A 12,847-nucleotide genomic window follows, 5' to 3' on the forward strand; every position below is an offset into this window, starting at 1 on the left:
TCAATTTTTCTTTGTTTGTAATAAATACGGGTTATTTATTTTTATGTGAAACCTCCTTGAATAATATCATTGTTTCGATTATTAATTTAAGTTTGCTTACAGAAAAATTAAAAGGTCAATGGCGTAAACAAACTAAATGACCGTGATTGGAAGGAATGCAACAGGAATGCAACTGAGACGTATTAGATACCGGTATTTAAGTATTATTTCGTTAGTTTTAATTAGTAATTTATTACAGAAGTTATGTTTATACTAAACGATCTATAACTGAGTTAAGTTTTTTTATTCTATATAACTAGGTCGGCAAAAAAGCTTACGGCTCACCTGATGGTAAGCGATTACCGTAGCTTATAGACGCCTACAACGCCAGAAGCATCGCAAGCGCGTTACAGATCCTACCCCCAAACCTCCCATTCTCTGGTCGCCTTACTCACCACAAGAACACAACCCTGCTTGAAAGCAGCAAGGTTGATTCCCCCCAGGAGCTCTGGTCGCCTTACTCACCAACAGGAACACAATACTGCTTGAAAACGGTCTTATTTAGCTGTCGATCTTCTGTAAGATCGAGGAACTACCCCAGTCGGGCTGCTCCATATTTTGAGCAAATTCTTGCTGTGCCCTACCTCAGTTGAAGTTTACCAATTTCACTACATATACAATAAGTAGTTTCTGCTCAACAAAGGTGTATTTACAATTTTATTTAGTACAATAGGGAAAATTCATAATTTATCCCACTATGTAACTCATTGAGCTTGGGAACATTTTAGATAATCTGAAATTAAAATTACAAACTGATGAAAGATTACTGCATGTATATTCTAAGTGATAATCAAAGCTCAATCACTTAAATATATATTTTTTAAATCAAGTATTCCGCTAGATAAGCACTAGGGATAGTATCCAGGCCACCAGATAGGCCGGATAACGGATAGTTACCGGATATACGTTTTATCTGTAATTATTATTGCGTTTTTAATTTTTTTTTCAAAGCGGCCTGGTGCTGGTCTATGTGTTGCTATCTCTTTCATCAAGTGGTTTAGGTACTAACCTAAATATACAAACATTTTTTTTTTATTATAAATAAAGTTATGTCCACAGGCTTAAAGTGCCCATGCTTTTGTTATTCCGATTTTTAGTTTTATTACTGATCGTTTACTTGTTACACTACTGCAGCTTACATTAAGAGACCTAATTATTCTATCTTAGTATCCCTAATGCAGACGTGAGTCCACCGACCAAAATTATGCTAAACTTAATTGATATCTTACATGCAAAAAGACATAGAATTATATTGCGCCTTACTTTAATTATTGTTGTCACTATTATAATAATTATTATTATCTATGTTTATATATACACTTACTTGCTATCTATAATATATGTACACTTATGGCCTACTTACAATATACACTTAACCTATGTTATTATTAGTATTTTTTTTTTTTTTTTTTACTTACTCCTAAGTTTTTTCCTTACTTTAAATTACAATTTATTCCTACAAATAAGGTGTGCTACAATTTTAACATTTCGAGCACACCCTCAATGACGGCGGCATCCCTGTTGTGAATCGCCATCCTGAGGCTGTGCTCGTTTTAATTTACAAGCATATAGCTTTGATTACGAAGAAACTACAATTATTACCATAAATAATACGCTGCAGCCTGTAATATCCCACTACTGGGCATATGCCTCTTTCCACATGTAGGAGAAGGATCAGAGCTTAATCTACCACGCTGCTCCAATGCGGGTTGGCGAATATATTCTCTACTATGACTAACGATCGCTATCAGGTAACAACCGGGATCTATGATAACAACCGGGACCGACGGCTTAACGTGCTCTCCGAGTCACGGTGGGGAGACCCACAAGGACTGCACAAACACCCAGACCACGGCAAACACCTGTATGGCCAATACAAATGTTTGTCACGTGTGGGGATCGAACCCGCAACCGCCAGCGCAACAGGTACAATCCATGGCTGTAACCGTTGCGGCAACGCGGCGCCCATAAATAATAAAATAAAAATAATATTTAATTAAAAAAATAAATTACAAAGGTTTAAGGCTTATGGACGCCAACTACACCAGAAGGATTACCAGTGCGTTACTAACTCTATCCCGTACCCCTAACACAACACTACAGCAATGCTATTTAGCTGTGATCTTCTGTAAGGTTAAGGTATTTCCCCAAACGGGATACTCAGATTCCTGTTGCGTCAGTGATATAAATATTAATCTGTGCTGATGAGCAAGCTTTTCCTATAAAAAATAACAATTCAAATGTATATAAGGTAATTATGATTTTATTGATTCTCGTTTCATGAACGCTACCTGGCGCTTCGTTCCGTTGATAGTCGGTTCGATTTTATGAATAGTAGGGAAGTTCGAGTGTATTTTGAAAGCCTCATTATATTTTAAGAGTATTTTAATGAATGTATTTAAATATTGTAAGCATTTAAAAGAGGAGTTATCGTTTGATTAAGAAATATTGTCACGAAATGTGTGATCGGACGAAGCGAAAGGAAATTGAGAGGGAGATATAAACATTTTTGAATATCATATCAAAAATTGACCGCTCCAGCGGTGTTCGAACCCGCGTCTCCGACTGACCGTGTCGGCGCTCTAGCCAATTAAGCTATGGAACGATGTACCCGCTAGAGCGAAACTTTTGATATGATGATTTTTATTTTCGGTTTAAGCGAACCGTGGCGCCGTCTACAGTGAGTTCTTTACAGAGACCCGTAACTATTCAAAGTTTCATATTACAATGAAAATCTTTGACAGGAGACGACACCATGCTAGTTTTAATATGATGGGAGATATAAGTTAGATGGAGGTAAAGAAGTGTTACTCCAGTCGAGTGGTCTAAAGCACACATGTTATTATTGACTTTATTATACTTCTGTTCAGTGCTTAAACCGTTCTTTACACAAAACTACACGTAACAGTTCGACACTGATCTATTTTTATTATAATTTTATTTTAGATTTCAGGGGCGAGTCTATTACTTCTGTGTTTCAATGTCATTTCCGTGGTCGATCAAAAGCTTCATAACAAATCTGTATAATTAACTGACGATGTTTCAACTTCAATATATATATTGACTTAATAGCAATCGATGGTGCTAAAAGAGCAGATAATATCGCCCATGTCACATGAAATGAAGAATACTTTTTACCGTGTTGTGTGTTTCTAACATTTCAGCGCTGTTAATTGTACGACAGTTATTATCTGTTTGTCGTCACCAATGTTTAAATAGCCCATAGAGGTGTCGTTATGTAGCCTTTGTGAGTGAGTGTTTCCGGACTCTTAAACAGGATGCTCATCCTAGTGGAGCCGTTGGGTGCGAAGCGTTTAATAGTATTTCGTGCAATAGACGAAAATGGTTGACCCTTGGAATATGTTTTGAAATAACTATGTTGAATTGAGTACGATATTTTGGGGCTCAGTGCTCGTAGTTCATAGTGTATAAGTTAACTTTTTTTCTTTTTTAAAAGCATTGTCGCTCCGGCGATCCAGTATTGCCAAAATACTATATCATTTTCCGACATAAGATATCCATACTATGTGTTTTACAACTATTTTTTATTTATTTCTAAATTGTTAAACCAAAATAATTAATATGTACGATTTTATTTTTGTGTTACCCACACATTAGGAATTCTAAACATTTTTGAATATCATATCAAAAATTGACCACTCCAGCGGGGTTCGAACCCGCGTCTCCGACTGACCACTCACTATAGACGGCGCCACGGTTCGCTTAAACCGAAAATAAAAATCATCATATCAAAAATTTCGCTCGAGCGGGTGCATCGTTCCATAGCTTAATTGGCTAGAGCGCCGACACGGTCAGTCGGAGACGCGGGTTCGAACCCCGCTGGAGTAGTCAATTTTTGATATGATATTCAAAAATGTCCAAAATAATTAATATTAAACAAATTTTCGGACATATAGGTGACTGTCAAGAATAAATAAAAAACAATAAAATAACAATAAAAAAGTGCGTATTTATTGATTTTTCGTAAACATATTACAAACTACATCTATGTTCTCTTCTATCCTCTAAACATTGCTGTTGCACTTACTTTGACACTGTGCTTCACATTAAACTTCAGAATAAATATAACAATTATAAAATTACATTAAAAATATTTTATTAAAAGTTAATTGCTTAAAAATATAACGGATAATAATAAGTCAATTGCAAACTATCTTTGGACGTTGTACCGATTTGTGAAATGATTTATGATTTTAAGAATATTTTATTTTACTGTAATCCAAAACGATACAATTAATAAACGTTATATCATGAAAATATACGTTTATTTAGAATACTTAAAACAAAGACAAGATGATATCTTCCTACAATCGTTAATTGAAATGATAGAGATGACAATATTTCTGTTACTTCAAATATTAACATTTATAATATAAGCTTTATTGAAATGAATAATTGTTTTATTTTTGTATCATTAGACAGCAATTTAAACCCAGTGAATATTATAGTCCGGTTTCTTATTAATTTTCTCTAATATGGTACTTAAAAGTTCTAATTATGAAATTTTTTGTAAATCGACGAAATCATATAAAAAATTTTACTTTTCTATTACATATCTACATTGAAACCTATCTATTTAAATTATTTGTCTATAAATTTAGTTTAAGAAATATCATCAGTATAAATTAATTCGTAAATATTTGTAAATGATAGTATACATTGAAAATGAGACATAAATAAAACCTACTTTAAAGACAATATTTCGTAATTAACTAATTTAACTTATTAAAAATTTGTCAGTGGCATATGCGCAAACCGCGCGATGCCAAATATATATAAAAAAAAACTTATTAAAAAAATACTTTAACATCAAATTTAGAAAATAGGTACATATATTTTAAAAAAAAAAAAACAATTTTTATTTATAGTATTAAGTAGTACCTACTTGGCGTAGAACAATATTTATTATTTTTAAAAATAAATTATTACAATTATCATAACAAACATAAAAAGTAACTTTTTGCTCGTTTAAAAATATAATTGTGCGCAACAATATATGATCTAACTCTAAGTTGGCCCCTGTTTTGTGTTCTCCTACGTGAACTATATTTAATACTAAGGGCCTGTTTCCCCGGTTGTGGATAACGCTATTTGACGGATGACGGTATCCAACGGATAAAAGTTCACTATATTTTATAGCGTATTTCTATTTGCAATTGTAAGTCTAAAACTTAAAGTTTGTTAATTGAACCGATAAGATCCTAATGGCCTATTCTACTTCCTGCTGTTAGTCTATTCGTAACTTATGTGGAGGATAAACTTTATCCACAAGCGGTGAAACATACCATAACTTTTTTATAAAAGTATCTATCTATTTGTTTATATTAAAATGCATATTCTAATATTTACAATGATTCTTATTTATAAAGTGGTCCTCGTCAGCCGGTTTTTGGTCTTAAATGTCAAATGACTTAAATTACTATTTTTAATTATTATTTTTTAAATTCAATAATTAATATAAAAATTTGTGTTCACTGTGCTCAATTTAATTTTTTTTTCATTTATGATATTTAAATTATTTTTTTAATGTAATTTAAAAGTGCCTTAAACATTTCTATGTTCTAAATACACATAAATGTTTATTTTGAACTTACATAGCTACGTTTAAATTCGTCCAATTGTACACATTTAATTGTAAGTCTAATGTATTATTGAAATTTATCGCTTTTTTGTAATAATAATAATTAGTGTTCATTTTTATAAAATATTGTGTACCGAAATGAAGCAGCAAAAAAAATATAACTTATTTTGACTCAAAAACAATATAAATATCGTTGAACGATTTTTTAAATTTCAATTTAAATACAAACATAATATGTTTTAAAAAAAATTAGTGACGTAGGTAATATAACAATACATCGTAATAAAATATAAATATTATATTTAACAGATAACGCATGGCAACACTACTGGCGTCGATTTTACGAGTCATACCAGAGTTTGTGATTTGGTATTAAATCGATTTTTGATTATTGCTTTGATAATGTTTTAACCACTATATTATACAAGATAAGTGAAATGTTTATTATGGCTAATTTAGAAAAATATATATGGTATATATTTTAATAATAATAATAATATATTCTTTATTGTACACCAAAATATAAACAAACAGTAGTAATTACAAAATAAAAAAAAAATATTTTAAAAATATTTTGTTAAATCATTATATATATTACGTCTTCAACTTAAAATTATTGACAGTAGCTTTCATATATATTAAAAAAAGGAACAAAAATATTAGTAAAACTTAAAAATATACCACTAAAAAGTATTTATTAATATTTTATTTATATTTATTTATTTATATTTTATTTATTTATTATTATATTTGATTTAAGATTAATAAAATTAAACTAATATTTATAAGCTAATATTTATTTTTTAATTTTTTATATGTGAGACTTCTATCTATATTTGTACTTATATAATAATTTACGTTTAAGATATAAAAATGTTAAAAATTATTTTTAATTTTAAGTACTAAAAATACTTCTGTGCTAAGGCACCGTCTGTGCGTTATAAAAGCCAAAATATTATATATTTTTAATAAATATAACAACTATTATTTAATATAATTTTAATAGTATCTAATATATAACATTCTCGTGTCGCGGTGTTTGTAGTTAAACTCTTCCGAAACGGCTTGACAGATTCTAATGAAATTTTGTGTGGTAGGTCTGAGAATCGAACAACATCTATTTTTCATCCCCCTAAATATTAAGGGCAGTCCACCAACAAATTATTTTTTTTTTTAATTTTTAGATAAATTAATTAATTTTTATTTTATTAAGATTTGACGTTGAAAAATACATACAACCCTAAATTTTCACCCTTTTACCACCAACCCTTATTTTTAATAGCGTTTAGCGGGCAAGACAACGTTTGCCGAGTTAGCTAGTTTATTTATTATTAAAAAAAAATAATTATATATTAAATAAATCAGTGAAAGAATGAGCTGCACACAGCACATACGATTTTAATTGGCGTGGAGATTAACAGAATTCCATAATGACACATTTTTATGGAAAAATCCAGTACGACAGCAGATCATTGGATGCTTAATAACCACCTTATATGGCAACTATTAAAAAAAACGCACACGAATAAGCATGAAATTGCATGATGCACAAATAGGCATGGGCAACTAAGAGCTCGTTGTTAGTGTTTTAAAAAGAACATTTTATGACAATTTGTCGCTTGTGAAGAGCTTAAAATAAATTAATTATTATTAATTATTAATATTTACTGACTAAATTAATTAAGGGGGTAAGATTATGAAAGAATATCTCAGTTTCCAATTCTCATCAACGTAAACATAGCGTCTATTACTTAATAGTGATTACTTTACGACCAGTATCACATGAGACTGAAGTGACTGAACACCATTATTTAAGCGATCAAGTGAGATATTAATGAAGTCATTAGTAACTTACAGGTTTATTGATATTTAAAACAGAATTTCAAAAAAAGAAGATTTTAAGAAATATGGCATATGGAATGTCCGCATAAAATAGCTCTAGTGAGTTGCACGAAATTTCGCGTTAATTTTTTATTTTATTAACCATTTTTTATCTGTTGAATAAAACAAAAACAAAAAAATATATACACAATAATAAGCCTAGGACAAAAAATTTGACTTGCAAAATGCGGACTTATATATATTATATATACCAAAAAGACTGACTACTAATTGAAATAAAATTAATATTCATAATTTAGACGAAACGTTGGCGCAACGATCACAACACTGGCTGATGGCTGTTGGCAGTCGCGGGCTCGTTCCCCGCACATGGTTACATTGGTATGACCCCAGACAGGTAAACTTCCTACTGGGGGCCGTTGAATGTGAAGCGTTTATTGAAGTTAAACTTCTTTACGTACGCTTGACTTGCGGAGTAAGCTGGTGAATGCGTGACGAGAGTGTTACGAAAAGTGAGATCGGGTGAGGCCAACGGAAGTTGAGAGGGATATATAAGTTAGATGGAGCTAGAGAAGTTTTACTTCAGTCGTGTGTTCTAAAGCACACTCCTTTTATTATTATTATTAATTTTACTTTATTTTATAATAAAATAAGTAATATTCTGAACGATATTAAGCGTTAAATATTCTGTGGTAAAGAAACTACAATATATTTTTTATCTACATATTTTTTCGGCACCTTTGATTTTATAGAACATGATCGAAAATTTCGATTATCTTAACATTTATTAAACCTATTTCTATACTTATTCAATATAACTATACTATAGTTAAGTTGTTCTATATTCTACATGTGTGTGTTCATTGTAATTTCTCCGGAACTCTGTTCGTAGAGCCTTCTAACTTGGTCGTGAGTCATTTGTGAGACGGTCGGGATCTTGGAGACGTTGCTCATCATTGGCTTCACCTGGAAATCAAACAAAAATATTTTTAACAACATGGCAAGGGTCATTTTTTTTATTTTGTTGAAAAATTTGAAATGTAAATTTTGATTATAATATAATTGATTGATTATATTCTAAAAAGAGAGTTGTATTATTTTTTTTTTTGTAATAGTTAATTTAAAAAAAATGAACTTTATCGCGTAATATACGAACATATAAGGACAAAATTATAAGTAAGTCTTTAATTATACTAGAATTTATCAAGAGTACTTTATTGTAATAACTGACTACTTGCGCCTTAATTTTATTTAATGAGTATACAGCAAAACGTACCTTATTGTTAGCCATGCCAATGAATCCATTGCTGACCGTCCCGTTCGGTAGCGACCCGTTCGGTAGTGATCCGTTCGGTAGTGACCCGTTAGCTAGTGACCCGTTCGGTAGCGACCCGTTCCCAGTCACCCCGTTAGCGAGCACCGCGCCCATTCGAGACATCGCATGCGTGAATTGTTGCATTGCTGATCCGTCTAGTTGTTTTGATTTTTGTAAATAAATCCAGTTCAAATCGTTATAAAATGAGCATTCGTATATAATTGTTTTATACAAATATATGCAATGCGGGCTTGCGTTAGTTTAGGTAAGTTTTATATTAGTTAAAAATAAACCCTACTACGAAGATAAACGATCACGTTTCATCCTGTAACATCTCACTGCTGGGTATAGACTTCTTTCTTCATGTAGGAGAAGGATTGGAGCTTAATCCACCACGCTGCTCAACTGCAGGTTGGCAGATAGGTTTCCTAATATGGATAACAATCGCTATCAGGTGTATATGATAACAACCAGGATTGATGGCTTAACGTGCTCTTCGAGGCACGGTGGGGAGACTCACAAGGACAGACATCCGAAGTTAAGGAAAAGAAACATTATTAACTAAAAACCGAAACGACACGTAGTTATATGACTAAAATAATTGAAAAATTCTTATTTTTATTGCAAAAGCTGTTTGGGCTTGTTAGAACAAGACAGTTAAGTAGTAGCTACGCATGGCTGGACTTCTTGTTGCGCCTACTATCAAGTTTTATATTGAATTGAAGCTATTGGTCAGTGGTAATCATATATCTGAATATATAGGATCATTTGGACTGATACCAGACAATCATGGGTTCAAATAGCCGTACTGCTAGTAAGTAAGTAAGTAGTAGTAGTTATAGTATTTTGGTGTAGGTAAACTGTGAGAAATTCAGCGTCCTTCGGAAGAAGTTCTGAGAAAAATAGAAGCGTGGTGCTCTTATTCTTCCTGTGAGCAAAATCTCGCCTAACAGTGGTACGCAAGAGTTTTATAACATAGTTACAGAACAGTCCCTGATTTGATTGATTCCAATCTTTCTGACAGTTCTAGCGTTGACAATCGCCGATCTTATACTAATATCATCCCATAGTCTTGAGGTATTTTCCTCGCCAGAGTGATCTCTTATGATAATATCAAAAAAGTGAAAAAAATGTACGAAACTTCACTCTTTTAAACAAAATGAAACGTCAAAAAGGTAGATTATACATGAGTCAGCCATAGATGAAGTATGTTCTGGTATGACTTCAATCTGCTAAATAAACTATCAAGACGACTAAAGTTATATATATCTGTGCATATGAAAGATTTTTTTAAAATTCATTTTTATGCTAAGATATTGTCGGTTTACAAGCTTCACGTATGTTTATGTTATTCATACCTGAAACTTTGCCATTCTGTGGTAAAGGCGCCTGGTCATGTTGTGGGATGGCAGCGATGGCTTCCGCTTTCTCCATCTCCTCCATCAATACTCTTGTAAACTCCTCTTGAACCTCTGAAGAGTCCGTGTCTCCATCGACCTGTTTTTTCATTATGTTAGTAGAACCTAATATTTGTACACTTCCTAACCGTTGTGTTCTTTTTTGGCAAGCAAGCGTAGCTTAAACGTAGACGTCTGCAACACCAGGAGCATCGTAAGCGCGTTGCCGACCCTATCCCCAATTCCCGCCAGGAGCTCTGGTCACCTTACTCACCAACAGAAACACAACACTGCTTGAAAGCAGTATTATTTAGCTGTGACCTTCTGTAAGGTCGAGGTACTACCCTAGTTGGGCTGGTTCATATTTTAAGCAGGAAATTTTCTGCTGTGCCCTGTCTCAGTTAAATATGTTGTTTGGTATCCGTGTCCTATATCTATAGGTTGTTTGAAAAAAATCGTTCTTTTAACCATAAGATCAACGTTGTACATATATTTATTTTTGTACATAACTACGTTTTTGTGTATTCTAGTTCACAAAAAAGATTATTATTTTAGCTTGTCACTCCACCCGGAACAAACAACATAATTACATAATTATATATCTTATTGAGAATAAAATTCTTGAAACCTACTTAGGTACTTGATTAACGTTAAAAATTCGACCAAATTTATCCACTTACTATGACAAGCCGATGTTGTTGGTCCAGGTTTTTCAACATGGGCAGGCTCTGTTCCCTGAAGACCTCGAGACGTCTCCTGAAAGCGGCCACCGAGTCATCTCTTCGGCCTCGACCCAACTGCAGCTTCGAACAATCCAGGAGCACCATACGCGGTGTCACTTTGAACTGGAATCGTATTAAAAATCTTATTGTATCGATATGGAACAGAGATGGTGAATCAACGCTTCGCACTCAACGACCCCCAGTATGATTTTATCCTGTGTCGGGGGTCCGGAAACATAAACAATACACAAGCACAAGCGCCAAGACCACGACACACATCTATATGGCCAATACAAATGTCAGTCGTGCGCGTGCGTGTGCAACAGCCAGTGCTCTGACCGCTGCGCCAACGCAATTTAGGTTTATCGTATTAAATATATATGTAAAAATTGACAGTTGATACTATTTACGTATTTAAGTAAATTTGGAGCGGTTCATCACTTTAGCCTATCGCAGTCCACTGCTGCACATAGGCCTTTACAAGTGCGTGCCAAAAATAGCGTGAACTCATGTGTTTTGCCCATAGTCACCACGCTGGGCAGGCGGGTTGGAGCGGTTAACATGGGCAAATTCAATAGAAAACACATATGTAACTGCTTTTTTGGATTTATGTACTCGTCGTAAATTTTAAGTTTGTCATGGTTAAATATTGAAAAAAAATTAAGCAGTATCTATTACATTTAACAGCGACTTTTACAATATCTAGCCAGACTTAGTTTGGAGTTTTGCTTTCAGTATGACCATAATTCATTTAAAATGCTGACACACGAGTATTTGCTAATCCGTAGTGGAATAGCGAGACGGATTAAGACTTATTCTTTTTCTTACAGGAAAAAAGGTCTATTAGGTTAACAAAATATTTACTAAGTCAGAACGTTATCATCTTGGCAATAAGAGATTTTCTTACTAACTGCAAAATTCTAGGATCATTATACCTCTTTTTCATACTGCTGCATTTGTTCCAAGTCCCTTGGGTAGCCATCCAGAACTATGCCGTGTCCACTTCTAGATGCATCAGTGACAGCGGCTGTCACTAGTTTTGTGATCAAGTCTTTTGGTACCAGCTCCCCACCACTTACAGCCGCTCGAGCGATAGCTCCATCTGATGCTGGTCCACCTCCAGCATCAGCTAACGCTCGGAGACGTTGTCCGAGACTGTGTGAAAATTGAGGTTTTTTACATTTGAGTCTTTAATTTGACGATGCCGGTGACACAAGCCAGTTACATAAATAGATCATAAATAATCCGATTGTTTTAAGCCTAATTGCTAAGTCTAATGTAAACAATCAAAGGGTGTAATATATTTTTTTTAAATGGTCTAGGATTTTTTTTCCACGTGAAACCTGATATATTATACCAATAGAATCCCCTATTTAAAGGAAGGTAGTTAGGAGTGTAACGCCTTAAATAAGACCTTAACGTACCTAAAATGCGTCCAACCTTCTCTCTGGGTAACGGCTCGTTCGCACAACGTAGCCTTGTTACTGCCGGGACCGCCGACCACCCACAGTGTCGGCGGTGTTGTCGAAACACCGCGAACCCTTATCACTTCAGCCTGTAATATAAAAAATAGTATGTATATACATTGTTATATTAGATCATATATTTAAAGTCAGAATACGAAAAAAAAAAGAAAATACCGATAATTGTGTTTGAAAAAAAAAACCGACTTCAATTACATCGACAAGTAATACAACGCAGGTAAACGAAAAAAATTAACAGACGCACTAGTCATCACTACGATTTTCGAAGGTTTCCCTCGATTTCTTTGGGATGCAATCATCAGATCCTGATTTCATTATCATGGTACCATCCTTGGGATATGTTCTTTCCAACAAAAAAAGAATCATCAGAATCGGTTTATAAACGACGAAGTTACCCGCGAAAATACATTATTAACATAGATTATTTTTTACAGCTGCAGATTACT

At 33.3% G+C, this 12,847-nt stretch overlaps 1 protein-coding gene across 1 annotated transcript in view; it reads right to left on the reverse strand.

Annotated features, from left to right (window-relative positions):
- Positions 1-8,329: 8,329 nt before the first annotated feature.
- Positions 8,330-12,847, reverse strand: part of LOC123668896 (adenylate kinase isoenzyme 5) — a 41,200-nt gene continuing 36,682 nt past the window's right edge. The window contains exons 8-13 of the mRNA XM_045602589.1: positions 12,342-12,472; positions 11,853-12,072; positions 10,876-11,040; positions 10,157-10,295; positions 8,760-8,851; positions 8,330-8,449 (exon numbers count right to left, since the gene is read on the reverse strand). Coding sequence (XP_045458545.1) covers positions 8,330-8,449; positions 8,760-8,851; positions 10,157-10,295; positions 10,876-11,040; positions 11,853-12,072; positions 12,342-12,472 — 867 coding nt within the window. The remainder of the gene's footprint in view (positions 8,450-8,759; positions 8,852-10,156; positions 10,296-10,875; positions 11,041-11,852; positions 12,073-12,341; positions 12,473-12,847) is intronic.

Source organism: Melitaea cinxia, chromosome 3 (assembly GCF_905220565.1).
Source record: "Melitaea cinxia chromosome 3, ilMelCinx1.1, whole genome shotgun sequence".
Lineage (NCBI taxonomy): Eukaryota > Metazoa > Arthropoda > Insecta > Lepidoptera > Nymphalidae > Melitaea > Melitaea cinxia.